General features: G+C 35.8%; 1 protein-coding gene across 25 annotated transcripts in view; it reads left to right on the top strand.

The window, feature by feature from the left end:
• The window catches only part of ERC2 (ELKS/RAB6-interacting/CAST family member 2), a 951,823-nt gene that overhangs the window by 462,076 nt on the left and 463,835 nt on the right, over positions 1 to 25,912 (top strand). For 13 of the 25 annotated variants that reach the window (XR_004272355.1, XM_032289514.1, XM_032289512.1 and 10 more), the window contains 4 exons: positions 2,391 to 2,426; positions 12,056 to 12,085; positions 12,980 to 13,173; positions 19,268 to 19,279. Coding sequence is in view for 23 of the 25 variants with exons in the window: in XM_032289514.1 (XP_032145405.1) it covers positions 2,391 to 2,426; positions 12,056 to 12,085; positions 12,980 to 13,173; positions 19,268 to 19,279 (272 nt within the window). In the remaining 2 variants the exon portion in view is untranslated. The remainder of the gene's footprint in view (positions 1 to 2,390; positions 2,427 to 12,055; positions 12,086 to 12,979; positions 13,174 to 19,267; positions 19,280 to 25,912) is intronic. The other 12 variants (XR_004272356.1, XM_032289536.1, XM_032289520.1 and 9 more) reach the window with 4 other exon arrangements.

The raw sequence follows: 25,912 nt of genomic DNA, 5'->3' as shown, positions 1-25,912 counted from the left end.
ATCTATAGGAATTTGAAATCTAGTAATTAAAAGGAAGAGATTCACATATTGATGCTTACAGTTTTAATGTAACGACTTGACTAGTTTAATAAATCAACATTTATGCAATTCAATATAGTTTCTTTCAACATAGCTGTGGTTTGTCCCTGAGATCACTTAGAGTGTGTGGTTTCCTTTGACTCGCAGGTAGATACCACATACGGAAATTCACAGACCAAATCCTGTAAACATTTTAGCATTATTCCTGACAGCATTTTAACATTCCACCAAGTCACTAGAATTAAAGTAACAAATATGGTTGTCTCGCTGTATATGACCTATTTAATTTATCAAAAGATAACTTATTTCTAAGTGTATACATAATCTTTGCTTATACCCTATCTTCTACATGCATAGTGCAGTGGGTTTAAATAGGGTAATTATAATTTAAATATTTTTATGTCTAACCTACAGATGCTGTTTTGTTATTTTTGGCTGTCTAGCATTAACTAAATTCAAAAGTTTAAAATATTTTTTCAGTAGTCTTTAATTTCTGCTAATAAATAGTTCCATAAAAACCTCAAATACCCATCACCTTAAAAAAATTGAGATCTACATGAAATATTTGAAAATATAAGCCAACAGTATGTGAATATACATATAAACACATCATTTACTCATGGAAAAATAAGCAGCTATAAAAGCTTAAGTGTGTCTGGGCCTCCTTTTAAATAAAAGGGTACGTGACTTGTGAATAAAATATAAAGGTTTACTAAATGAAAGCTGAAAACATAATAGTTTTATTATGTCATAAATACACCAAAAATTCCCAGTGGAATTTTGCTCGAGGTTTGTGAGTATCCAGGTATTTTTGTCATAAAATCTATACAACATTGTAGATATGTGTAGTTGAACAGAAACCTTGTCTGCCAGTGGCAATGAAATCCAAACGGTGATTTAAACTTATTTTTGTCTTATAAACAATGCTTCACATTGGTAAAGGGAGTTTTTACATAAAAGTCTGTGGAGAACATTCACACACATAATTACTTTAACCCTTTATTATACTGTGTTAATTTAAGATGTCTTCAATACTTTGTGATGAAAGGTTATAGGCAGAAAAGGAACCAACTCCCTTATACATTCCATCTCACATTTTATAAGTGTTCATATGTGAGGAAATTTTTACTGGTATTAGTGAAGCTAATGAAATGATACTAACCAAATAATGTGTAATTGCAAATTATGAGCGTGCTTTATAATTAAGTGTATTTTGAGAAGAAACTGATAATTGACATAGATCATTTTGCCTTTCAATAGAGTATTTGAAGTTCAAAATGGGGGAGTAAATTTACCTATGTGACTAGAAATCAATTGAGAAGCAATAACAATTCAAAATATTATATACACTCTTTAGTAATTTTTCAATTATGTTATACTTCAGGAGGGAGTTTCTTTAAACCATGATAAATAACATTGTCATTTACTTCATCCAAGTTGAAGGAAAAAGTAATTCAGACTCCTAAAATTGTGTCTTAGCTTAAAGCAAAGTAATAGTTTCTACAATATTGCACACCTTGACGTTGAGCCCCAGATTAATAGTGCAGGTATTTAGAAAATATAACTTGAGGATGCTATTTACAATAATATTCAGTACATTTAAATCTACAAACATTTAAATATTTAACACAAAATAGACGAGAACATTATAGATTCTAAAGCACTTGAAACATAATAGAATATCCTTGGAAATTATATTTTCTACTAATTCTGAGACAACAGTAGAAACTGGTAATAGGCAATGGAGAACACTTTATTTTGGTCCTGCTGGTTTAATTTTTTTTCTTTTCCCGTTTAGTTTAAGTAAATCCGATAAAGCCTTAACTACTGATGTTTTGCTATTGCTAACCTGCTGTTTGCTAATCTGTATTTTTCTGAAGATAAACTGAATAGAAAATTCAGACTTGTGTTAATATAAAAGAAGAACTATAAATTCAATGATAAGATTTAATTAATCTTTTATTATTACCATCTTTGAAGTTCAGGTAATAAATTGCAGGCTTGGCTAAAAGTACTTCTTCTGATTCATTGCTGGAGGCCAGCACTTCATGTATCATCAAAAGTGGACAGCTTTCTTTATTTCATGGGTTATTTAACTTGAGAAAGGGAAAGTAACACAAACCTTAAATTTCTTATTCCAGCTATTCTTTTTTAGGAGCCAAAGTCAACATTTGTATTTCCCTAGAGCATCTCACTTTCACTGTGGAATGTTTAGAAACTGAAATTTCTTCTTTTTTAACAACTAACTCGTCTGTGCGAATGCACTGGATTTGTTGAGCTAATGCTGTTTTTCTGGATCTTTCCTTCTTTCCCTGTCTGTGCCTCAATGCCTCCCCAACTTTGCAATGTAGCAAGCTGAGCAGTTGTTCAATCAGATGTACAACCCAGTAAGTCATTTGTGAAAGTTCCCGCTGTAACATATCAAAGCATGAGGATCCATTGATCACCAGTCACGGTGTGCCATACTGGGGAGGTTTCGAAAATATTTATGAGTTTCTTCCCCTTTCCGTTCTGTCAAAAGAAATGATCTGTGCTGAGGCCACTGCCATTTCTTTTGAATGTGAAATTTAAAAATTAATAACTCAAGAAAATATTGCCAGTTCTGATACTACCTCCTTCTTAACCTCAGTCCTAAGATTGTAGAAAAACAAAAGTCAGCTGAAGATCTAGGCTTATGGAACTCTTCCTTAAATCCTTCAAACACAACTATATCTAGGCCAAAAGGGATAACAGCATTCGTAAAATAGCAAACAATTCAATGTCTGTTTTATTTAAGTGATAGAAGTTAAAACAGGTTTACATTTAAAAATAGGGATATGCTCTTTGAGATTAGTAAATACCCGTCATTACTTTGGATTTTGTAAGAGTTAAAAACATGCCATTTGGCTGAGGACAAACCATAATATAGTCTCTTAATAACAGATAGTAACAATTCTGATTATAGCTTAATAGAGTACCAAAAAACAGGTAACTAGTAAAAATATTTGTAAAACTATCCAGGTGCCACCATGAGTTTTTTTATCCTAGTGATGTGTGCATTTATTAATATACGAAACAGGTTTTTTTAACTTATTAAAGAACAAAAGCTTTTTTGTTCTGTGAACTTAAGTGGCTTACTGGGAAAATATTTCATAAAGGTGGCTAGAGTTTATCATTTGGCAGATGTGATCTGTGCTATCATGCATTCTAATCACCTCCTATGTCTAAATCCCCTTATGGAAAAAATGAATAACATGGATAAAGGAAACAGTTCCACCAACAACTTTTTATTTGTTAAGCCACTGCTTCAGGATACATACAACTTGATCTGCAAGATGTAGTGCATTTAGACTCAGCCTCCACTCCCCATTCTTTACAACATGTTTTATTTTTGCAAAGAGAATTCCTAAAACCCTGCTGCAGCATCTTTGTTAACCTCTTTTTCAAAATGTGGATTTTAGCAGAGAAGCAAAAAATAATCAGTTCAAGTTTCTTTTCCCTTAACATTTAAATAGAAGTGCTAATAAGCAGGCTGAAGATAGTGGAGATGTGAAAAAAGACAAATAAGATTGGAATATCTTCAAGCTCAAAAACTCACCCTGGGAAAAATTAGCGTTTCAAAAAAGTTTAAAAATAATCAGTGAAGTAATTCCACTGCAATTGTTTTACACTTACTAGGAACAGGAAGTTAGGAACAGGAAGAAAACCTAAGAATGTTATGTTTTGGGTATGTGCAGGACAGATGGGGAGAGCTTTGTTCCTGTAGGAGCAAAAATGTATCAGGACCATGCTAGGAGTTCACTATCCCTGTAAGGATAGGTAGGACCAAAGAAATAACTCTGTTAGCTTTTAGACCATTTCTAGAAATATCAGTGACACTTTTACATCATCAACTTTTACTTCACTTCACCCAGTGGTGCGTCTCTAATATGCCAGTGTGAACTTTTAAGTCTTTTTGGTGACTAATTCAAATGCTATTGACTGACTCTTCTCCCCAAGTTAATTAATCTAACCCATTGGTTTGGCATCCCGGGAATATAGCCAAACTCTCATTATTTTAACTCCCTCTGTCTCAGTGTCCACTTCTTTTTTGGACTGATAGGGATGCAGCATGATGGATTTTTTTACCCTTAATTGTCTTTTAAAAATGACTATGTTTTTCTTAGTTATAAACATAATAAATGGTCGCAGTAGAGAATTTGCAAACATATGGAAGGCTACAGAGGAAAATTAAAAAATAACAGGACAACTTACCACAGACAGAAATAATCACTGGGACATTTGGATTGTTCTCCACCTAGACATCTTTTTGTTGTTGCTGTTCTTTTCTCTTTTTCTTTTCTTCTATCCTCTCTCCTCTTGCCTTCCCCTTCTCTTTGTTGCTTCTTTTCTTCCCTCTTTTGTTCCTTTTTTCTTATCTAATACTCTACTTTTTACCAAATTGTGTCAAAGTGTTTAGTTTTATATTCTATTTTTTTACCTTATTAGAATTTTCCTATATAATGAACTATTCCTCCAAAATACTATTTTAATGGTTGTAAACTATTCTACTCTGTTTGCTTATTCTCCCAATGTTGGTATTTTTTAACTTAAAACCAGGTCTCACTATGTTGTCCAGGCTGGTCTCAAACTCCTGGTCTCAAGGGATTCTCCTGCCTCAGCCTCTGGAGTTGTTCAGCCTACAAACATATGCCACCGTGCCTGCCTCCTTCCTGGGCCAGTGATTTGTAAAGATCCCAATAGTTCCTACTAGGTTGTGTTTCTGAGGAATTCCACCAAAGCACGCTTCTTTTGGCACTGATTAAAGATGGCTTTTCTGCCGCACCCTGGCCAACACTGAGAATTGTCATTTTACATACAACTTTGACAAATGCTTAGGTGGAAATTTTTTCCCTTTTAACTTTTCTTTCTTTAATTACTACTGAAGTTGAGGTTTCTCAGTGCATTTATTAGCTTTTTATATATTTTCTTATGTAAATTGTTTAAATCAGTTGAGCACTTGCTTTTGAGTTTACTGTTTTCTTCTTTGGTTTATATGAGTTATTCTGTGTTTTATATAGAATTTTTACCAGGTTTGTGGCAGTTTTATTTAGCTTAAATTTTTTTATGTATATAGAGAATAGTTTTTAGGTTCTTGACCTGTACTTTTCTTTAGGCTTTCCTCACTACCTTTATTCTGGGAAATGTTCTCTGATTTCAATTAACTATATTTAAAATGTTTTAATGTTGTTTTTTTTTTTATATCAAGTTAAGCCCTTTATCCATCTTTAGTTTATTTTGATTCATGTTGAGAGGTGAGATTCTAACTATATTTTTCTAAATCATCAACTAATTATCCAGCACCATTTATCAAACAATTCTGTCTTTATCCGCTGATCTATACTATTTTATTGCATATGAAATTCTTATTTGGGTGAGTATCTTAGTTTCTAAGCATATGTTCAGCTTTATCAATGTCTCTAATTTGTTGGATCGAAATTTTAATTATTGTAGCTTTATGCTATTTTAAAATACCTAGTAAAATGAATTACACCTTCTTTCTGCTTTTCATTTTGTCTTATTTTGTTTTAAATTTTTAGCCTTTAATTTTCCATCAGTCCAAGTAAACTTTAGGATCACTTCGTCAATTAAAAAGCAAAATTATTGATTTTAATTTTAATTATATTTAATCTATAAGATAATTTTAGAATTATTGATATGTTCCCAATATTATTTCTTTCCATTCATGAACATGACCAAACTTTTATTTATTCCAGTGGTTTTTGTACAGCAAAGTTTTAAATTTTCCTGATACAGGCCATGGTATATTTTCTTAAAGATAGTCTTAAGTATCTCTATATATGTAATTTTTAGGTTGCTATGGTGAATAATATATTTATTGTTTATTTTCTAATCAGTTAGTGATAGCTAAGAAATTTCTTTTATTCTTGTATGTTTATTTTCTATATGATCACCTAACAAATTTTTGGTGAACCATAATATAGTTGTTTTTTGTTAAATAAGATAATTTTATTGTCAATTTTATGTCTGACAGTCTACACTGCATCCGAGGAAACAAGGATTAGGCTTTTAAGTGCTCCTGCAAGTATTTGTATTTCTAGAGTAGAAAGGAACTTTTTACTTTTTATCTCCTTTTACTTTAGTCACTCTGTTGAAAAAAGTGATGTCTAATGACATTTCTTAGAACCTAAAATTTTGCCTTTATATCATTATTTTTCTTATAACCATTCTGTAGCTTAACTACCATTCTACTCCTGGAGTTTTGTCTTATTATTATAAATACTGTGCAGGTTATCTTCAGTTGGGTCGTCCTTCTTCCCTTGGTTCTTAATTCTAAACAAATAATGTTATGTGTTTCATCAGTCTCAAATAACTTCTTTGCTATAGCCCTTGTGGTTATTGTATGCAGGGATGGTATCAGGAGTCTTTCAAAAATTTTTAATAAATCTCTAGACCTTCTGGGTCTCTCAATTTAGTGCTTCATCTAATATCCTTGTAGCTACGAGACAAATGACTGATTTGGAGGCACTGGGTGCAATCTTGCTATTGGTCAGAGTACATTTGAGACCCCTCTGATGTTCCCCACACTTGTGACCCCTCAGTCCAGTAGTTATCCGTTTGAAATCCTATCTTCTCTGAACGCATATTTTGCACGGCTCACATTTTACGTAAGTGTTTACAAAAACACAGAACAAAAGCCAAAAGGCAGACATTTTTCATTCCAGAGAGAGAAAAAGATCTTGTTAATGTTCAGTGAGATCTTCCTGATTTGTAGGTCATAACAGGACTGGACAGTCCCAGGAACATAATGGGCTGCATTATAAATGCCTAAACAGTCATTGTTCGGATATAGCAGTTTCTTTTTATTATTTTTAAAACATATATCTGAAAAGTATTTGATTCACTCTTAAACCAGTATCTCCCAGCACAGAGGAAAGTTACCACTATTTAAGAGATAATTCCAGGCATGCCTATAGCATGTGTGAACACATGCACACATGCAAACATACACCCTATAATTGATTCAGGCTTTCAATGTCTAAAAAACTCAAGTATTATTTGCAATAACACTAAACATTTGAAGCTCCATGTTTTGTTTGAGGACAGCTAGAGAATTACCTCAGTTCTCTACATTGCTAATTTTAGGAAATCCCATAATTAAAAATGATTACATTAATAATTAAATTTTTGGTTTTGGGGATCTTTAAAAGTATTAAGCATACAGTTGGTTCCTCTGTGTATATGAGAGAAAGAGAGAGAGAAAGAGAGACAGAGACAGAGACATAATAATTATTTTGAATACTTGTTTATATTTACTTATACATATCCTATTTGTTCCATCTATGAAAAGAATTTTTGTTTGGTATGGTTGTTTTAATATGTAAATTTGTAAATATTCTGAATGCAGTTAGCTTGAATCGTGAATAATTTCCTTTAGAACTAAGACATATAGGGGCTGGGTGTGGTGGCTCATGCCTGTAATCCCAGAACTTTGGGAGGTCAAGGCTGGAGGATCACTTGAGCTCAGAAGTTGGAGACCAGGCTGGGCAACATAGCAAACCCCATCTCTACCCAAAAAAAAAAAAAAAAAAGAGAGAGAGAGAAAAAAGAAACTAAGGTGTATAAGATTTCAAAGTACCTCATTATTAGTTTCCAAATGTATTATTAAGGCTCAGCTATGATGCCTGGTATTGGTTCATCATATTTAAAATAAAATTTAATTTTCTAATATGTTATAACTCTATAATCACCTTAAAATTTTCTTTTAATATGTAATATTTTGTTTATAATGTAGAATTATGAGAAGATTGAAACTTCGTTTAGAAGTCTGAAGTCAAATATAATTTTTTAAATAGTTTCTATACCTTGTTCTGCTGTTGAGATATGAAAGGAATTTTAAAGTGCTGTTAATGGACATTAAACCACCAACATGCCACAATCGAGAATCATATTTCTACACTGCATAAATTTAGCAAATTATTTCTAAAACCCATAAACAGTAGGGAAGAAAAATAATCAGATACATTCATTAACATTCTGCTTTTATTTTATGGTCATTACTATTTATTTTAAGAAAATGATTTTTAATTAAAATTGGTAGGATCTACTTCAAAGGGAAAGTGCTATATAATGTAATAATTGAATGTTCCCTGCCTTGCTTCACAGCAGGTTTCTGGACCAAAGTTAATACTTTCCTTTCTAGGGATCTGGAATGATGAACTGCCATTTTATTGGAAATAATCAATGACCAGTCTTTATAAGATTAAGTGTAAATAAACTTGTAACGTATGATTTTGATACTTGACAACCCCATAGTTTGACTTTAGCCATTTTTGGCTTCTTAACTTTCGTTTAGATATAGTATTAATCTGAAGTTTTGCCCTCCTGAAGCAGTTGTTACAAATTCTTTCACTAAAATAACTACTAGGTTATAATAATTATAGGTTAATGTATTGCTCTTCCCAAGCCATGGCCAGGAACCTCTTAATGCCTGATCTAGGCTTTTAAAGTCAGTTCACATCAAAACCCAGAGGCCTGCCCACATCAGTGAGGCTCCAGAGTTTGCTTTGATTATTCCCATTTGTGTGGAAATTTCCTTGCATATAAAAATACAAGAAACATAATTGGGAGTCCCTCAAAACTTACTGATGTAATATGTAATACAGACATTTCTGAAATGTCCTTTTCCCATTTTTTTGTCTCTCTAAGATGCTTGAGAGTTGCTCTAAATGTTTTAAGAAATATTTTTGAGCTGAATCAGATACCCGGATTTGCAATTAAATTGACCTGGTTAATCACTGGAATTAAATCTCTATATTAAGCAAAGAATGTTTATTGATATTCCTTTAGTTTTAATGACTCGTGGATATCCTTGAAAGTGATGATGAGCTTGCTACATTCATGTTAAATAAAGTCTGAAACCGTCAAAAGAAAACTTACACCAATTTGTGTTTTTAAGAGGTAAATTTCTGACTAATGAAAACAGGAGGACAAAGTTGATGTTCCTTAGAAGTATAGAATGGGCAAGCCCTTCCAGACCTTGTTGGGGAGCTAATTGTAAACCAACAGATTCTTAAGGAAAAATATGACTGTTCATTTTCAATTTGTGTCTTGAATGTATTAGAATGCCATGGTAGGAATTTATTGTGATCATGATTTATTCAAATCTATTTTTTTTTTTTGCTGTAGTGTCTAAAGTATGTTAGATCCAAATCTGTTACCTACTTTTGATCTCTATGAGAAGCTGCCAGTCCAGATTAAAAAACTCATGTTGTGATTTGAAAAGGCAAGAATATTGCCTAAATACAAATAAAGTGCTTCTTTCATTCTATTTTTAGAGGAGGCTCAGGACTTATAATTTTGAAGGAAGCATTAGCTTTAATAAGCCCAATTTCCTCCACTATTTTATTTAGCCTAGAATCACTTGTGTCTGTAGATTATGGTAGAACATATTCATGCTTGTTAATGGTTAAAAATTTCAGCACATCCTCTGAAAAGCTGTGACTCAGGCTGAATAGAGCTGGTTATATACAATATCTTTTGTAAATTCTTTAGAGACTTTTGCCTCTAATATCCAAGTTTAGCTGGGGACTCACCAACCTTCCCAGTCATGTGAAACTCTCTCTTTCATTGAGTCTTTACATGGACCCTAGTAATGATCCAAGAAGCAGTTGTTTCTCTCTCATCTTTATATGACTTTTTCTTAAAGCTTTTTACTAATTTAAAAATATTTTAAATGATATTTTAGTAGCTCTTCCAAGAATTTTGGTACCAAGATTGAAAGTGGCTTGACATAAGTTCTTTTATTTGGAAATCAGTAGATACTGATATAGGGATAGAGATATTTAACTCACAGGTATTCTTGAGGCTGTCTATTTTATTTATTTAATTTTATTTATTTGTTTGTTTGTTTGTTTGTTTATTGAGATGGAGTCTTACTCTGTTACCAGGCTGGAGTGCAGTGACATGATCTTGGCTCACTGAAACGTCCACCTCCTGGGTTCAAGCAATTCACCTGCCTCAGCCTCCTGAGTAGCTGGTACTACAGGGGTGCACCACCATGCCCAGCTGGTTTTTTAGAGATGGAATTTCACCATGTTGGCCAGGATGGTCTTGATCTCTTGACCTCATGATCCACCTGCCTCGGCCCCCCAAAGTGCTGGGATTATAGGCGTGAGCCACTGCGCCCAGCCAAGGTTGTCTATTCATTTTAAATGGAAGTCTCATTAGCACTTGAAGTGTGATCTATTAACGTAGATACCAGGCCAGCTGCAAACTTGACTCTGGTCTTCATTCTAATAACATTACCTAACTTCAGCACCATATGAGGTCAACAGTGGCACAGTCTGGCTTCAGGCACGTTTTTTCCTAGGCTTTCTGTGCTTCTAAACATCCCATGAGTCCTTTAACCATACTTACTTACTGGTTTGAAAAGACTATAAACTCATCTGATTTCACCCAATGTTGAAAAGTGGCCTTGGGTAATCCTTTTTTATTCAAGGAGCTAAAATAAGGAATATGTGTACATACCTATGACTAGCAGGCTATGCTTTCTCTGTAAAGCTATCCAGGAGGCTTTTTTAAAGGAATATGTAGTATCTTGTCAATGAAAATCAAATAAACCTATTAACTCAGCTGAATTAGCCAGGTTTCTGGAATGCATATTATGAAATAATAATTATAATAAAAACACAAATGAATAATATCTCCCCCCATGTTTATCATTTTGTAGTTTTCACTATTTTTAGGCTAATTAATTTGCCTGTAGATATAAGATGCAGAACTGGATTTAAAATCTTGGTCTCACAACTAGTAATCCTGTACTCACTTATTAAAAAGGGACAGTAATAATAACCAAAATAAGCCACAGCAGCTAACTGCTAGCTATTTGTGAATTTTTCAAAATCAGCATCAGGAAAGGAATTTTAACTCTGGTAAGAAACAGGCAATCAAAATATATTCATTTGTTTTGAGTGCTTCCAGCTGCTCATTACTCAGTTCATTAATTCCTTTTTAAAGATCTTAATAGCACTGGTTGGATAGTTCAAGAAATGTCATGAAAAGATATTTAACTGCTGTAAAATAATGGTAATACAGTATAAAAGTGAAAGAGGTTAACACAAAGCCTTTTTTTCTTTAGCTATTTAAAAGCTGCATATTTTAAATGCTTTACTGTAACAAAAGTAACAATTCATATTATCACAAATAGCAGCAGGTATATGGAGTAGTTACTTCCTTTTAAAATAGGATTTCTGCTCTACATTTTTAAAGTGGAGATTAGGGAATTTAAATATTCATTACTTAAGCTTAAAATGAAATTACCAGTTGACTATACTCCTGAAGGCGTGTTAGCTCAGGATCCCTTTCAGATCATTTTAATTGTACTGAAAAAGTTTAAAAATGTGTTATAATGAGACACAGAGTGCATAGTAAATAAATGAAAACAAATGTTTTCTGAGAAATATTGGTGAACGGGAATAAACCAGTACCTGATAATCTGTTGAATTGACATATTTTTCTCAAGTTCTTTTGTATAGTTGAGTTTATTTCTTAAATAAGGAAATCTTAGATTTAAGAACAGGAAAGCAAAATTTTCTCCTTTATCCTCATGCTTAAATAATATGTTACATGCAAAAATATTATTTCTAAAATGATTATTTTGTCATATGGAATTTATTTTATTTATACTAATTTTTGAATTTTTTCTACTAAATCATTGCAAAGACTGTCAAAACTTCTAACAGTAGTATTAGTATTAATTTTTCTAACCATGCATGATTCATTCAATCCCACAGTAGCTGTAGCTTGCTTGCCTTGTTTTTTCCCTGAAATTTTCAAAAAAGTATACAAAAACACAGTGGATATCTGCTCCATATAGCAAGACAGCAGAACAACTTAAGTCCTTATAAATTGTTAACATTTGATTATGCCACCCATGGATTTTGGAGATACATACATATATGACTTATCTGAACTTTCTATGTTGAATGTGCACTGTTGTTAAATGACTTGTTTTTTCCCTGCCTGCTCTTTGAAGAAGTCAATTAGGAATAATGGGAAACAAGGGGTAGGCAAAACGTTGCAGTGCAGTGTTATTTCTATCTGTCTGGGAATATTTCAGCCAAAAGCCTATTTTGGGAAAAAAAAAAGCTATAACGCATTCTCACACACAAACCCACAAATACTTTGGCTGCAAATTATTCTGCAGTGTTGTTGCTGTGTTGTTGCCTGTGTCTTTTCTCGTGTGTGAAGCTGCCACTCACCCATGCATGTGTTTGCAGATTCTTGTCTGTGTACTTGTTCATGAATTAGCTCATCCTCCTCCTGGTTTAGGTTAAATTTATTCAAGGAAATGAGAATTTATGGGTATAACTGTTAGCTGGAAAGCCCTTTCTCACCTCCAATCCTCCTTTCAAACTACATTTCCTCCTGAAATTTCTCTGTGGGATGAAATGTTCAATTATTAGTCAATCAATCAATCTCTTATACATTATCTGGCTTTACATATGCCCTTGATAGTTCTTGGAAAGTAATCCAATATTGTGTTGTTTTGGTGTCTTTGTATTGGAAATGGAAGCATTTTGTGTGAATCACCTCTTTAACTGTGAGGAGTTGAATTGTCTTAGTTCTGCTTGCCTAATAACCGGGAATAAAGACATCACAGTCTCTAACCCCACTTTTTGGTGGAAAGAAAATCTAAAAGTAGCAACTTTTAATGGAACAAAATATCAATAATCAAAGAAACTCCCCTGTGAAACTGTAATATTATTTTAAAATCAACATTGTTCTAAGGTAGCTGAAATGTGTGCTTTTTCTATTTTGCCTTTTCGCTGACAATATACCCATAAATCTCTGGTGGTGATTTTCTCTCCAAAGTTAATTTCTGGGCCATTGGTGACTGCACTATCTATTGTTCTAAATTGTTGTCTTAATTGCATTCTTTAAAAATGTAACGTTGAAGGCACATAATATTGAAGATGACTCCAGGATGAACCCTGAGTTCGCAGACCGAATAAAACAGCTCGATAAAGAGGCGTCTTACTACCGTGATGAGTGTGGCAAGGCCCAAGCGGAAGTGGACCGGTTGCTGGAGATCCTAAAGGAGGTGGAGAATGAGAAGAATGACAAGGACAAGAAGATTGCAGAACTGGAGAGGTAAATTTTGCAGTCATGTAAATTGTGGACAGTGAGAGAACACGGACTGCATGGGTGCCCATCTCCCGTTGTGGTGGCTTTGGACTGTACGTTCATATTACAAGTTAGAAACAAGTTGTGAGTGAGGAACATGGCCTGTGAAAGGTGACATTTCTGTGGAATGGTAAGAATGCAATTGGCTTATCCACTGAGGGATTATAAGCTTCTTAAGTGTTGAAGAAAATAGTGGTCAACTTTCTTGAGTGATGTCCATGATCTAGCATTTTTCCAGGGAATTGAGTAAAAAACTGGGGCTTTGACTACCCAAAACCTCAGTTCTTTTCCATCACAGATAAATATTTGTGGTTTAGTTTTGTCTTGAGCAAACAACAATGACAACAACAAAAACCAAAGAATATAGTTGGGAATTCTTCATTCAAGACAGGGGAAGAAGGAAGGAGCTCATATCCTTTGGATGTCTCTTGGCACACCACAACAAATCCTTCCTGGAGGTTTATCTCTTAAGAGGACCTTTTTAAATACATATACTTGAATAGGTCCTACATGATAGCAAATTCTGTGTAAAAACAGGGAATATTGTATCAGAATATTTAGTTTTTCAGATAAATCATATCTATATTATATTTATGTATAGTGTAGACTCTAAAACTAAGCTTACTGTCAATGGTTTTTCCTGTACTTCATGTAAGGAAAGAACTTTTTGAAAAAACTTACATAACTCCATAACCTCTGCAGATTTCTTATTGGTTCAGCAATAAGGCAGAATTTGTGTTTCCCAGATTCAGTCCATATGGTAGAAATCACCACATTTTGAATAAACCTATGAATATTGACCAGCTTTGATTGAGACATTTGTGAGACCCTAAAGGACTTCAAGATGTACATAGAGTAGCTCTCTATCATCTTGTGGAAAGATCATGGGCTTCAGTGACAGAAAGACCTGGGTTCAAATTTCACCTCTACTTTTTGCCAGCTATGCAGGCTGGAGTGCAGTGGTGTGGACGTGGCTCACTGCAGCCACAAACCTCTGGGCTCAGGTGATCCTTCTGCCTCAGTCCCTTGAGTAGCTGGGACTACAGGTGCACACTATCACACCTGGCTAATTTTAAAAAAATCTTTTGTAGAGATCGGGTCTCACTGTTTTGCCTAGTCTGGTCTCCAGTTCTTGGACTCGAGTGATCTTCCGTCCTTATCCTTTTATGGCTGTGAATCTTGTTAGAAGTCAGTGAATCACTAACAACTTATTCAAATGATGCTTTGCAAGCAATCAGTCCCCAGGTAAGGTGGAACACGTATATTATTAAGAACAGTCAAATGCTAAAACAAATAAATTTTTAAGGCCAGATGTGGTGGCTCATGTGGTGGCCCAGCATTTTGGGAGGCCAAGGTGGGAGGATGGCTTGAACCTAGGAGTTTGAGGCCAGCCTGGTCAACATAGAAAGACCTTGTATCTACAACTACAATAATTAGCCAGGTGTGGTGGTGGGTGCCTGTGGTCCCAGCTACTCAGAAGGCTGAGACAGGAGGATCACTTGAGTCCAAGAGTTCAAGACTGCAGTAAACTATGAGCCCCTGCGCTCCAGCATGGGCCATAGATCAAGAACCCTGTCTCTAAGAAAATAAACAAACAAAAATCTCAACATTAATTGTCTCTGTATTAAACAAACAGTTTAATTTCCAATAAGATTTCAACATTTTCAAATATAGTATTTGGTACATTCAAACTCTAAATTAATATTTCTCTTCATAATCTTAGCATTAGTTTGATGATAAATTGATTTTTATTCAATGTGACCGATTTTAGCAATAAAGTGAAGGATTTCTTTTTTTCTGAGGTAACTGTCCAAATTAGAATCCTGAAAGGGCTTTGTTTTAATTTTAAAATGTAGGAATGTTCTGCTAGTCTCCTGGTTCTTAAAAAGCGGGGGGCACTGTGATTTTATAGGTGGATCTACATGACTATTTTGGAACTATGTTTTAAGGCCAAAATTTTTCTTAAAAAACTGGCATGAAATCACAGGAAAGTTATGATCATGTCTCTTTCATTGATTAGGAAACTGAGATCTTAAAAGTTGAATGACCTTCCTGAGATTGGGCCTATGGTCAGAAAAATGCGAAACTGTAATGTGAGTTTCCTGATTCCTAGTCCACTACTCTGAGAGGCTGTGAACTATGTGGAGGATGCCCTAGAAAATAATACTGATAATTATATTAGTTTTATTTGTAATACCAGGGTATGTATAGTCTATGCTCACAGTATGCCAGTACTCTGCTAAGCACTTGATTTGCAATACTGCATACCTTTTAGTCTTACCCACAATACAGAAACTATCATTATTCTCATTTTACAGATGAGAAACTATGATTTATACAGATTAAGTAACTTCCTCCAGGTTTCAGTGCTCATAAGAATCAAGTGGGGATTTGAACCCAGGGCTGACAGATAAGCCATTGAGTACAATCCCTTCCCTAATGGGCCGGAAGAAAGAAGCTAGTACCACAGCACTAAGCAGTCATGCAGCCAATGGAGAGCCTTCCTGAGCAGGCATTGCTGCTGGGCCGCAAGAGATCTACCTCTGTGTTAGCATACAGGAGAGAAACTGATGTGCTTCACATTTAGATGGGATTTTTCTATGCAAAATCAGCCCCCTCCCCTCCAGGACTGTAATTGAAAATCAGGACAAGCTACTACAAACGTTTACATATAAACAACTTAATGGTCTAATTGGACAAACAGATCTTAGCTGGACACTCTTGCCTTTAAATCATCAAGAATATTCAGATTTTTATTTCTTCAATGTGGAATGCATTAAATCAGCAGTGATTTTACAGGCATTTATCTTTATGTACTTTCTGCACATTTTCTTTATCTCTGCCTTTGCCTCTCCTTAAAGCTGATGCCTCCCAGGCACTGTAATTCATAAAACGTGTGGTGGGACCTGAGTCTGTCCCAGTTCTCTGCCTGCCTGTGTCTTGAGTCCAGCAGCAGAGCATTGTCTGGGAAACGTCTGAGCCCCAGCCCCAGCCCAGGCCCCTAAGGAAGTGGGGGTGGAGATTCAGAGGGGAAGTTTCTTGGGAAAAAGAGGGCTCAGGCTTGGCCTCCCTTTCTGAAGCATTGTCTGCTGTACTACGTGTGTATTCTGACTAAAACATCTTCCTCCAGTTGCCAAGCAGCTTTTTTTTTTTTTTTTTTAATTCGGCAATATTGCCATTTGCTGGATTAAACTACAAAATTCATACCTGACTATATTGGGAACTAAAGAGTTCTTAGCAATGTGACATGTATCTCCATCTTGGAGTCATGAAAAAATGTTTGCAATTAAATTTGTAATTTTGAAAACCAAAATATTGAAGTTGAAATAAATTTGTGGTCTCTGGCTTTTAATGTGATCTACCAGAGTGAAAAGACCTCTTTTGCAAATGTTCTAAAATATTCCAGAACTTCAATTGTACGCCACAAAAGGTACAGGGTTAGGAATAACTCAGACAGCCTTGACACTGGCCCTCTTCTGTCTCAGAAGACAGTATGTGTTTACTTTCTATTCTATTAATCTTTCCATTCCAGATAGCACATGGCTAGCATTTACACAATGCATTTACCTCTTAAATTCCATGTGAGTGATGTTTCTCATCAGCCATTATAGATTTTACTTTTTAAAGTGCATGTTTCTCTAGTGTGGTCCCACATGCAGTTATGCCTGTAAACTCTTGCATGGCCCAGTGGGGAGCTTCTGCCTTGGACTACAGGGAGCTCAGGGGAGTTTGCAACCAGGTGGGTGGTGGGCCTTGAACGAGTCTCTGAGAGTTGGCTCAAATTTGGCTGAAGTCTATTCCATCCCCAATGTCAGATGTTATGTATATTACACAACCTAGTGGCTAATTAAACCTTGCAGGCAGTGAAATATGTAGTGCTGCTGTGTCAGTGCCCATCAAGGTCTCTGAATTTTATTTAGAGTTTCAGAATTAATCCTTTGGTGACTTAGGGGAAAGAGAGAGGTTAATAGAATCTGTCAAGTAAGACCTACTGCTACTATATTTCTCACATCCCACCCATGGGAAGGAATCAGTCTGGTGACTTTTCATGTAATTATCTTAAATATGTTAGGGATTTTGTTGGTATATATCTAGAGAATGGAGAATGCCCAAATTGAGACCTCAATCACATACCTCCCCAATGTGGAGAGGAGGCTGGATCCCTGGGGGTTCTACTCATAAGACATAACATCAGAATGGAAAACAGGCTTCCACTTAATTATCTGGCTGGAGAAATAATATTACCAGACATCTGGACACTGAGAAATCATTTTAGTTGCCTAAAAGAGTCTTATCTAAGTTTGAGAAAGAGAATGTTATTTTTTCTTCTGATTTGCTCAATAGTGTGCTAACATAATTTCCTTGATGCCTTTCAGAGCTCTGTTCAAAACATAAACTTAAGCTTTATTGTTATTTTTAAATTATGATAATATGTTTTAGAAGCTTCATGGTACATGGAAAAAACTTCATGCCAGTTTTATTTGTTTTGATATAAATGTTTCTTGCTGAGTAATTTTCACTTACATTTGTTAATGTATTTGAAATAACTTCTTGAAAACAAGTGGCAGATGGTTATATGCCATTCCTAGCAACCTTTTGGGGAAGGTCATGGACATCACAGACACCTTTGAGAATCTGATGAAAACTAGGAGCCCCTGAAAGAGGCAACTACTCTGAGATGTGTGCTTGCTATTTCAGTTTAGGATTTCCTAAGGCTTGGCCACGGACCTTGATTTAATTACCTTTGATCCAGAAGGATTTGGAATGGCAGCTGCGGCCAGTGTTGCCAAAGTCCCCACAGTGATCGTGTCCTGACATAACTATCATTTTCAATCATTGTGCATTTATGATCACAAAACACTCAGCAGGGGGATTTCAGATACAAGGGATTATCAAATCAACACTTTTCCCATGTGGTTAATCTTAAATTTTCTTTTTCAGTTCTATCATGGTAGTCAACACTGTCTTCATTTGAAATGTTCTAGCTTAAGCTTTATCCTGAGGATTTATTTTATTTTGTTTTGTTTTTCCTTCCAATGTGAAATACCTAAAACTACTTTTTTTTAGAGTATGGAATGGTGGGGCCCCATTGAGCAGAAAGCTGGAAAAGTATTTGTTTATCCACTTTGTTTTTGCAAAGGGCATTTTACAGATCAACAAAATGAATGTCCGCTATGTGCTCCTGTAGCAGCCTGGAAGATGAATATATTTTTTTGGTTTGTTTCATTTTATTTCATTTTTTTTGCTAGACAACAGAGACTATTGTTTTAATCAATGAGAAGGGCATGCTAGGTATTTTTATACAAACAAGCTAAAAAGTATTATAACTTGATAACTTGATATTTTCAGTGATGAAGTTGGAAATTCATTTTCCTGACTGAAAAAAAATTACTCTTAGCTTGAGAAGTTACTCTGTCCTTGTTGGGGAGGTTGACAGGTGGGTGGCACACCACCAAAAACCCTCCTCAGGAGGTCTTTGATCATAGCTAGTTGCAGTGCTCTGTAAGCATCTAAAATGGAAATCTTTGAACCGAAAGCCAAATTGCTCAGCTCCTTTCAGTTTTCAGGGATGAAGGAAAAATATCTCATAGGATATAACCATCCAAATTACTGGTTCAAACTAAAATCATTCTGGCATCAGCACTTACCCAGGTCTAATACCTTAGTAGTTTCCATTTCAGTTTATTAAATAATAAAATTGTATATGCACACAGATAGGAACTTTCTCTATAAATATTCCTCCAGAGAAGGGCTGATGCTGTCATTGTGTTGTGGGAGCACATCTCTGGTTCACATCAGTGCTTTTTGTAATTATACATATCAGAGCAGATACTAGTTTCTTCAGTATGATATTTAACATAACAGCTTACAATGCATGCCCAGGGCTTTTGGGGGTAATATAAGATAAAAGTTTGCTTTGTTTGGTTATAAACCTGCTGATATGACATCTGTTGGCTATATGTTTAAAACTAATTCATTTCCTTCCTTTTATTCTCTTTTGCTATCCCTTTTCCTTTCTGCTTATCCTCCAAATTGCTGCTTTCACCCTTGCTCCAATCAGCTTGACTCTCAGGTCAGTAATTTTCAGTTTTTCTTCTAACTGCCTTTCCCTCCTAAGCTCAATTTATGGCTTGCACTTGTTTAACAAACACATTTCTGAAATGGTTTTCCTCTGGCCACTGCGTCCCCCTACCCCCCATTTCATTCCATGCCTCAGGAAGGTTTATTTTATGAGAAGACTGTATAGGTGGGAAGGGGCAAGGAGGAAGATGGCAATAAGTCACTGTTGGCTTATTTAATTCTATTTCTGGATTATAAAATCCATAAGAGAAATTATCATGATAACTCCCCAGAGCATTTCTCCTGAGCAGTTCGGAAAATTGACTGCATGATGATACAACATGGAGCTGTGGAGAGAACAAAATGCAGAAGGCTAAATTTAACCTAGGAGAACAAAAGATCTGCCCATGACACAGCAACTTAAAAGCTAAATTTAATAGTGCAAACTGTTCAGACTTTTTGCTTAATAAATCACTGTGTTTTGAAAGATTTATAATACTTTTAAAAAAGTCACTTTTGAAAATTATCTGTGTTACTAGCATATTGTACACACATGTTATTTCCTGACATTGTTTTGGTTTTAACTTTCTAACTTCATTTTTATTAGCCATAAGGCATACTTTAATTACCTTTATATACCATAACGCATAGCATATGGAACCAAATGTAAAACTTGATTCACTGATGACTGTGTGTACCTCAATATTAAGACATGAAATGGGCATTTTATCTGAAAATCCATCCCAGGTTTGATTCTTCCAATGTAGGAAGCCCAAGCCAGTAATTTCTTCTTCCTTAAGTCAAGGACAACTTCTCTTTCCAATAAAACATGGTAATATGTAGCGATTTCCTTATCATTCAATGAGTTTACTAAAGGATGCTCATTCGAGGATTTGAGGCAACCTAAACCTCAAAAAAAAGCATCAAATCAATGTGGGTAGTCAGTATAGTTGCTCTATTGAGAGGCAAGCAATATTATTTTCTTCTCTGTACACAGGATCTGCAACCCTTTATTCTGACCCATCACCCAAGCCACCAGACCAATGCATTTACTCCAGTACCAAGTTATTTCAAAACAAGGCATCCTGCTCATCTGCTAATTTTGTCCCATTGCTGACTTCCAATCCTGGTGGTTCATAGTCCTTGAATATTTCTCTGCCACTCTCACATACCACACTGGGTATCCCCCTAGAACTGACTGAATTTCCTCACACTGCAGGAAAACCTCATTCTCAAAAGTTCCCAGAGATCTGATCAGAAATTAAAAGCATGGACCCCAGAGAACTGTTCTAATTCCCAAATCTAATGACTCTTAATTCACTTTCTGGAGCAGAACAAATCTAGTACGCCAACAGGCAGAAACACAACCATGATAATGGGTGGTAGGGTAGGGTGGGATGGGGGAGGCTTGGACACATACATCCAAACCTTTTCTACAAGTTTTTCATCCACTCATTTAATGAAGCTTCAAGTTTTTCTCCTTGCCTGCCTTTATCCCCTCCCTTTTGCCTTCCCTTTGCTGCCCTAACCTGCACCTCTTAATATTAAAGCACTTGAGATATAGGGATCCCTTTTGCTCTCACACCTCAAGCGTCCTATCAGGGCCTTTAGTTTTTTATCTACACTCTGCTGTGGAGAGATATATATATACACACACACACACACATACATACATACATACATACATACATACATACATACACTACACTCTAGGAACTTCACTATGTGGTCATTTTGTTTTTTTTTGTGTGTGGTTTTTTTTTTTTTTTTTTTTCCTATTTTATGGTGAATGGACATGAACTCTGACTTTCAGAAGATATGATACAGGGTAAATGAACATGAGCTCTGACTCTCAGAAGATAGGACTGGGAGGGGTTATGGGTGTGCAGTGGTTCCCTGGACAAGGGGCAGGGTGTGTTGATAGCGTGTGGCAAAGTGTGCATGCCAAATCTAGTTGGATGAACTATAGGAGTTATATCAAGGTTCATATCATTTAACCTATTGCCTCAAATGAACCTGGCGGAGAAAATGTGCAATCATTGTGGATAATCATCTCCGGTTATATTTTTAGTGTAGGAAGAATTGGGCAGCTCTGACCTCTTGGAAACAAGTCTTCAGAGTCCTGGAAGCTTTCTTGAACTTTAACAGGTTTCCAGAATTAACTGTGCTTTTCTCCCAACTACTTCCAGGTTTACCAGTTAAAATGAAATATAATAATTGAATTGAATGCAGGAAGTCTTGACCATGTACTTTCTTTATATGGCATACAGTTGAGATACATATGTGTGTATGCATATATATATGTGTATGTGTGTGTATGTATATATCATATATTTTAGAAAAATTGTGTCTGGTCTTTCTTACCATAGTTTACGGTTTGCCCTGCACATACCCACCTCCCAGTCTGAAGTTTGGAAACTGCAATAATTCTTGAGACTTTTCTTTGTGCTGTGGACTCCATGGGAAGTTCTCCCTTCAACTGCTTTTTAGATGACTTCATTTCCTCTTCAAATTCTATGTAGATGCTCATGCTTAAATTCAGGTGGACAGATATTAAGTGTTGGGTTTGGTAAAAATACAAGTGTCATATTCCAAATCGTTCAGATCTCCACTCCAGTAAACTCCAGTTCTGTCAAGAATGTCTTTATACACAAACCAGTGGGAAGCTGGAGAGGTTTATCAGGATCTCTGTGTTGTACTCAGGGGGAGGGTTTACATGAAACTTGTGCATTTCTAGTAACTATTTGTGAGATTAGCGTGTGACTTATGACAGATGAGGCTATCTCCAAAAATGTATGCAGCAATTGACTAAAAAAAAACAAAAACTATCCTTTGGGATTCAGTTCAAAGTCCTTCCAGAAAATTAACCGAGTAAAACCAGAAGATGCAGGCTTCTCCCCAGCTCTCTCAGTCTTCAGCTCACTTTGGATTCCAGGTCAGCTGATTCCTTGTTTGGGCCTCAGTGTGCCCTCTTGGAGAGGAGGGAGCCATCTTTGGAGCAAGTCTTCTGGGATCCTTCCTGCACATGGGCATCACATGTTTGACGAAGGGGCTGTCAGTGAGGGACCGCGTACACTGGTCTGCAAGCAGGCTCAAGTTGATGGCTGGTGCCTGGCAGCAGGCGTGAGCTCATTATTATAGAATCACTTCAAACACTTCTACCAAAATAAACTCTTTGTGATGTTTCCCCAAAGCTGAACATTGTGCTTTCAATCCCTCATTCTTCTAGCAAAAGATGAAGTCACTCCTCACAGACTTCAGAGGCCTCTTGCCCAAAGAAATAATGAAAAACACCTTTCCCAGAGCATCCTTTTAGTGTTCTGCAATTTGTTATTTGCTAGGGTCAGTTTTTTTGCCCCGTTTCCTCCACAAATACATAGTGAGCACCTACTGTATACTAGGCTAGGCACTATGTGCTGACCTAGCATTTCCAAAGAATATCTGATGAAAAACTGACCAAACCGTTTAAGAAATGCTGTATGTTACATTTTTCTTTTTTATATTCATGACATAAGTTAGTAATAATAATAATAGAAACAACAGGAGCAGAAGCAGCAACAGTAATACATGTGGTGTTAATTAAGTGCCAACACTAAATTAATCACTTTTTTTTAGTGTTCTTTTTAGTGTTCACTTCTCATAACAACTAAGATTGGGACTATCATTTTTTTCCATATTAGGTAAGATGAAATGTGTTCATCAAAGTTGAACATTTTGCTAAATTTATACAGCTAGTAAGAAAAGGCATTTTTTTTATGCCCCCAAATCAATCCATTTTGATTTACAAATGGGATCTTCTGCCACTTCTGCTCCAGTTGCATAGTAAAAGCACTGAGAAGGTCTGCAGTAAAAAAAAACCAGTGCCGTTCCGTTCAATCCTCAATTTTCTGAATATGGTTTTCATTGAATATATTCCATGAAGCACTTTGGGGAAAAATTGTCCTGCTAGCTGTGCAGCCAGCCTCTCCTTTAATTCTGAGATTTATAACCCGTTTCCACGCCTCTGGTTCTTCCTATACAAATCCTGCCCCTCCAAAGCCAGAGCAGGAGTTACCTCTTCCACCAAGCCTTCCCTGAGCCCACTGACTATGCGGGCTCTGTGCAGTGTGCTGTGCCATACATGGGAGGCAGCAGTCATGCTCTTGAATGCTGTTGGATAAAGGAGCACTCATTGAGTTTGTCTCACTCCACTCTCTCTTTTCTTTGTCTCCATGGAGAATTGCTGTGGTTCTTTCTGGAACCTGAGTTGACTGCATTGGATGGTATATCTGGCTTCAGACAGGAGGCCCTGTCAAAAGATATAAATGGTTTTCTATCAAGTTGGATGCTTGCAAGTTCAAGAAAAATGAAGACAGAAATAAAAGGAGAGGGGAAAATATCTTCATCTGAACCTCTCACTTTCAATTCCTACTTCTTTTCCTCTCTCTCTCTCTATCCCTCTCCTCCCCCCACCTTCTTCTTCTTCTCCTTCCTTGACTATTTATTGAAATCATTCTTCAAGTGAGGGTCTGTGCTGGGTGGGTATTGGGGATATAGCAGTAAAACAGGCATGATCCCTCCCCTCACCAAATTCAAAGATCAATACTTCCTGTAAGGAAGGATTTGACCACTAAGAAAAATAATTTCTATCATTTATAGTAATAACTGGAAAAACCAGGTTTCAGGTGTGCTTTTCCCCCTTTTTCCTGTTGGGGTTAAAGGGGTTATCCACAGGTCAGAAAATTATATCCCTCTTTAAAGCTGCCTTATACTATTGCTGACATTTCTGGTGAAGTGTCAGAAAATTTTATGCCCAAGCAAAACTGGTAAAAAGCCAGAAATCGACTGATTTTGCTTTGGGTGCAAATATTTTATTGGGGATAGAAAAAAGTTGTTTTCCCTGATTTATAACTCCTGCAAACATAAAGTGGGTTCTATATTTAGAAATGGTTTTGAACCCTTGAGGCGTAGCCAGGGATTGGTGCTTACACCTTTCCGATCCTGGCCTTGGTGGGACTTGCCGTGACTAACGTTTTGCTGAGCCAGCTCCGATTTATAGAACTAGGGCTTTATGCTGCATGTTGTTTTTCTCTTTGGCTTTTGCTTGAGTTGCTGTTCTGGTGCTTTATCTGTACCCGCTAGAATGGTGAAGACTGAGGGAACACAATTGGCACTGTAGTTGAAACGTTTTATATTTCAGTATGTTTCTGAGATTCCTCGGAGAAACAACAGCAGCAAAATTGAAGGATGGCCCCAGGTAGGCCTTATTAAGTCCTGGCCCAGAAAAAGGGATTCCAAGTTGGTAAGAGTTAATCATTCATCTGTACTTTTCTTTAAAAAAAAAAAAAAAAAAAAAAACCTTTTCTTTTCACTGTTCCTCTCGTCCTCTTGGCTTTTGATTGGTACTACCGTGTGGATGAATATCAGCAAATAGTAAATCTCTCAAGATATGTTAGCTTTTTCTGTAAATGCTAAGAAGGGGAAGGAATTTAAAAAAATAGTTTCTTAGTATTATTGTAAATCACTTTCTAGAAAAATAATATCTTATTTCCTTTATATGGCTTTTCTTATGAAATGTGAATTCTATCACTTCATTACACACAATACTAGCTCAGGTTGTAGAGAAACCCAACCATCCTGTGACTGGACTTTCTTCCATATTGGGTGAAGGTGCTTGGAATTTCCACACTATGTAATGTCACATTTTGGTGAAGTCTACATTTTTGGGGAACCTATGTAAAAATGAGTGGGCACCGTGTATGTTTCTCTGAGGAAAATACATCATTGTTATGTATAACAAATGCTTTGGACATTTTTTTGTGGAGGATTTTGATGATTTTAATATTTGCTGCTCCTTCATTTTACTCTAAATTCAGAGTAATATTAAGCTAAGTAAATATGAAAAATTGAATAGAAGCCAGAAATCAGTTGATTTTACTTTGGGTACAACTATTTTATTGGGGATAGAAAAAAAGGTTTTCTCTAATTTACAGTTCCTGCAAACATAGTGGGTTCTGTAGAATTATTTTTGCATCAGAACTTCAGTTTTAGAATTTGTAGACTGGGTTTGGGATGGAAATAAGTTTCCCCTTGAAGAGCCTCTATCGTTCCTTTAATTTAAAAAAAAAAAAAAAAGAGAGAGAGAGAGAGAGGGTCTTGCTCTGTTGTCCAGACTGGAGTGTAGTGGTGTGATTGTGGCTCACTGCACCCTTGAACTCCTGGGCCCAAGTGATCGTCCCTCCTCAGCCTCTCAAGCAGCTAGAAATACAGGCCTACCAACATGCACAGCTAACTGAAATTATTTTTGTAGAGGTGGGGTCTCACTATGTTGTCCAGGCTGATCTCAAACACCTGGCGTGGCTCCTTTTCCAGTCCAAGAACAGTGAGACTCATATTTTAACTTCAGCTTGCAGACTGACTTTCTCATCCAGCATTTTTATAGATTGATAGCCATATTAATATAAGCACCTCTCTTATTGGCATATACAGAGCTGTATGTACAGTAATTTATACTTTATAGTAACTATTTTTCAATGAAAGGTGAAAAGTGTGTAATTCTCACAGTGTTTTGAAGGAATGTACTATTTCTAATGAGATTCCACCCATAATTTTGAAGACATAATCGTGAATATCACCAATTCTTTTTTTTTTTTTTTTTTTTTTTTTT

The sequence above is a fragment of the Sapajus apella genome, unplaced genomic scaffold (genome assembly GCF_009761245.1).
Source record: "Sapajus apella isolate SASKATOON/1434 unplaced genomic scaffold, GSC_monkey_1.0 scaffold23, whole genome shotgun sequence".
In the NCBI taxonomy this organism is placed as follows: domain Eukaryota; kingdom Metazoa; phylum Chordata; class Mammalia; order Primates; family Cebidae; genus Sapajus; species Sapajus apella.
This window is presented reverse-complemented; position numbering and strand designations above follow the sequence as displayed.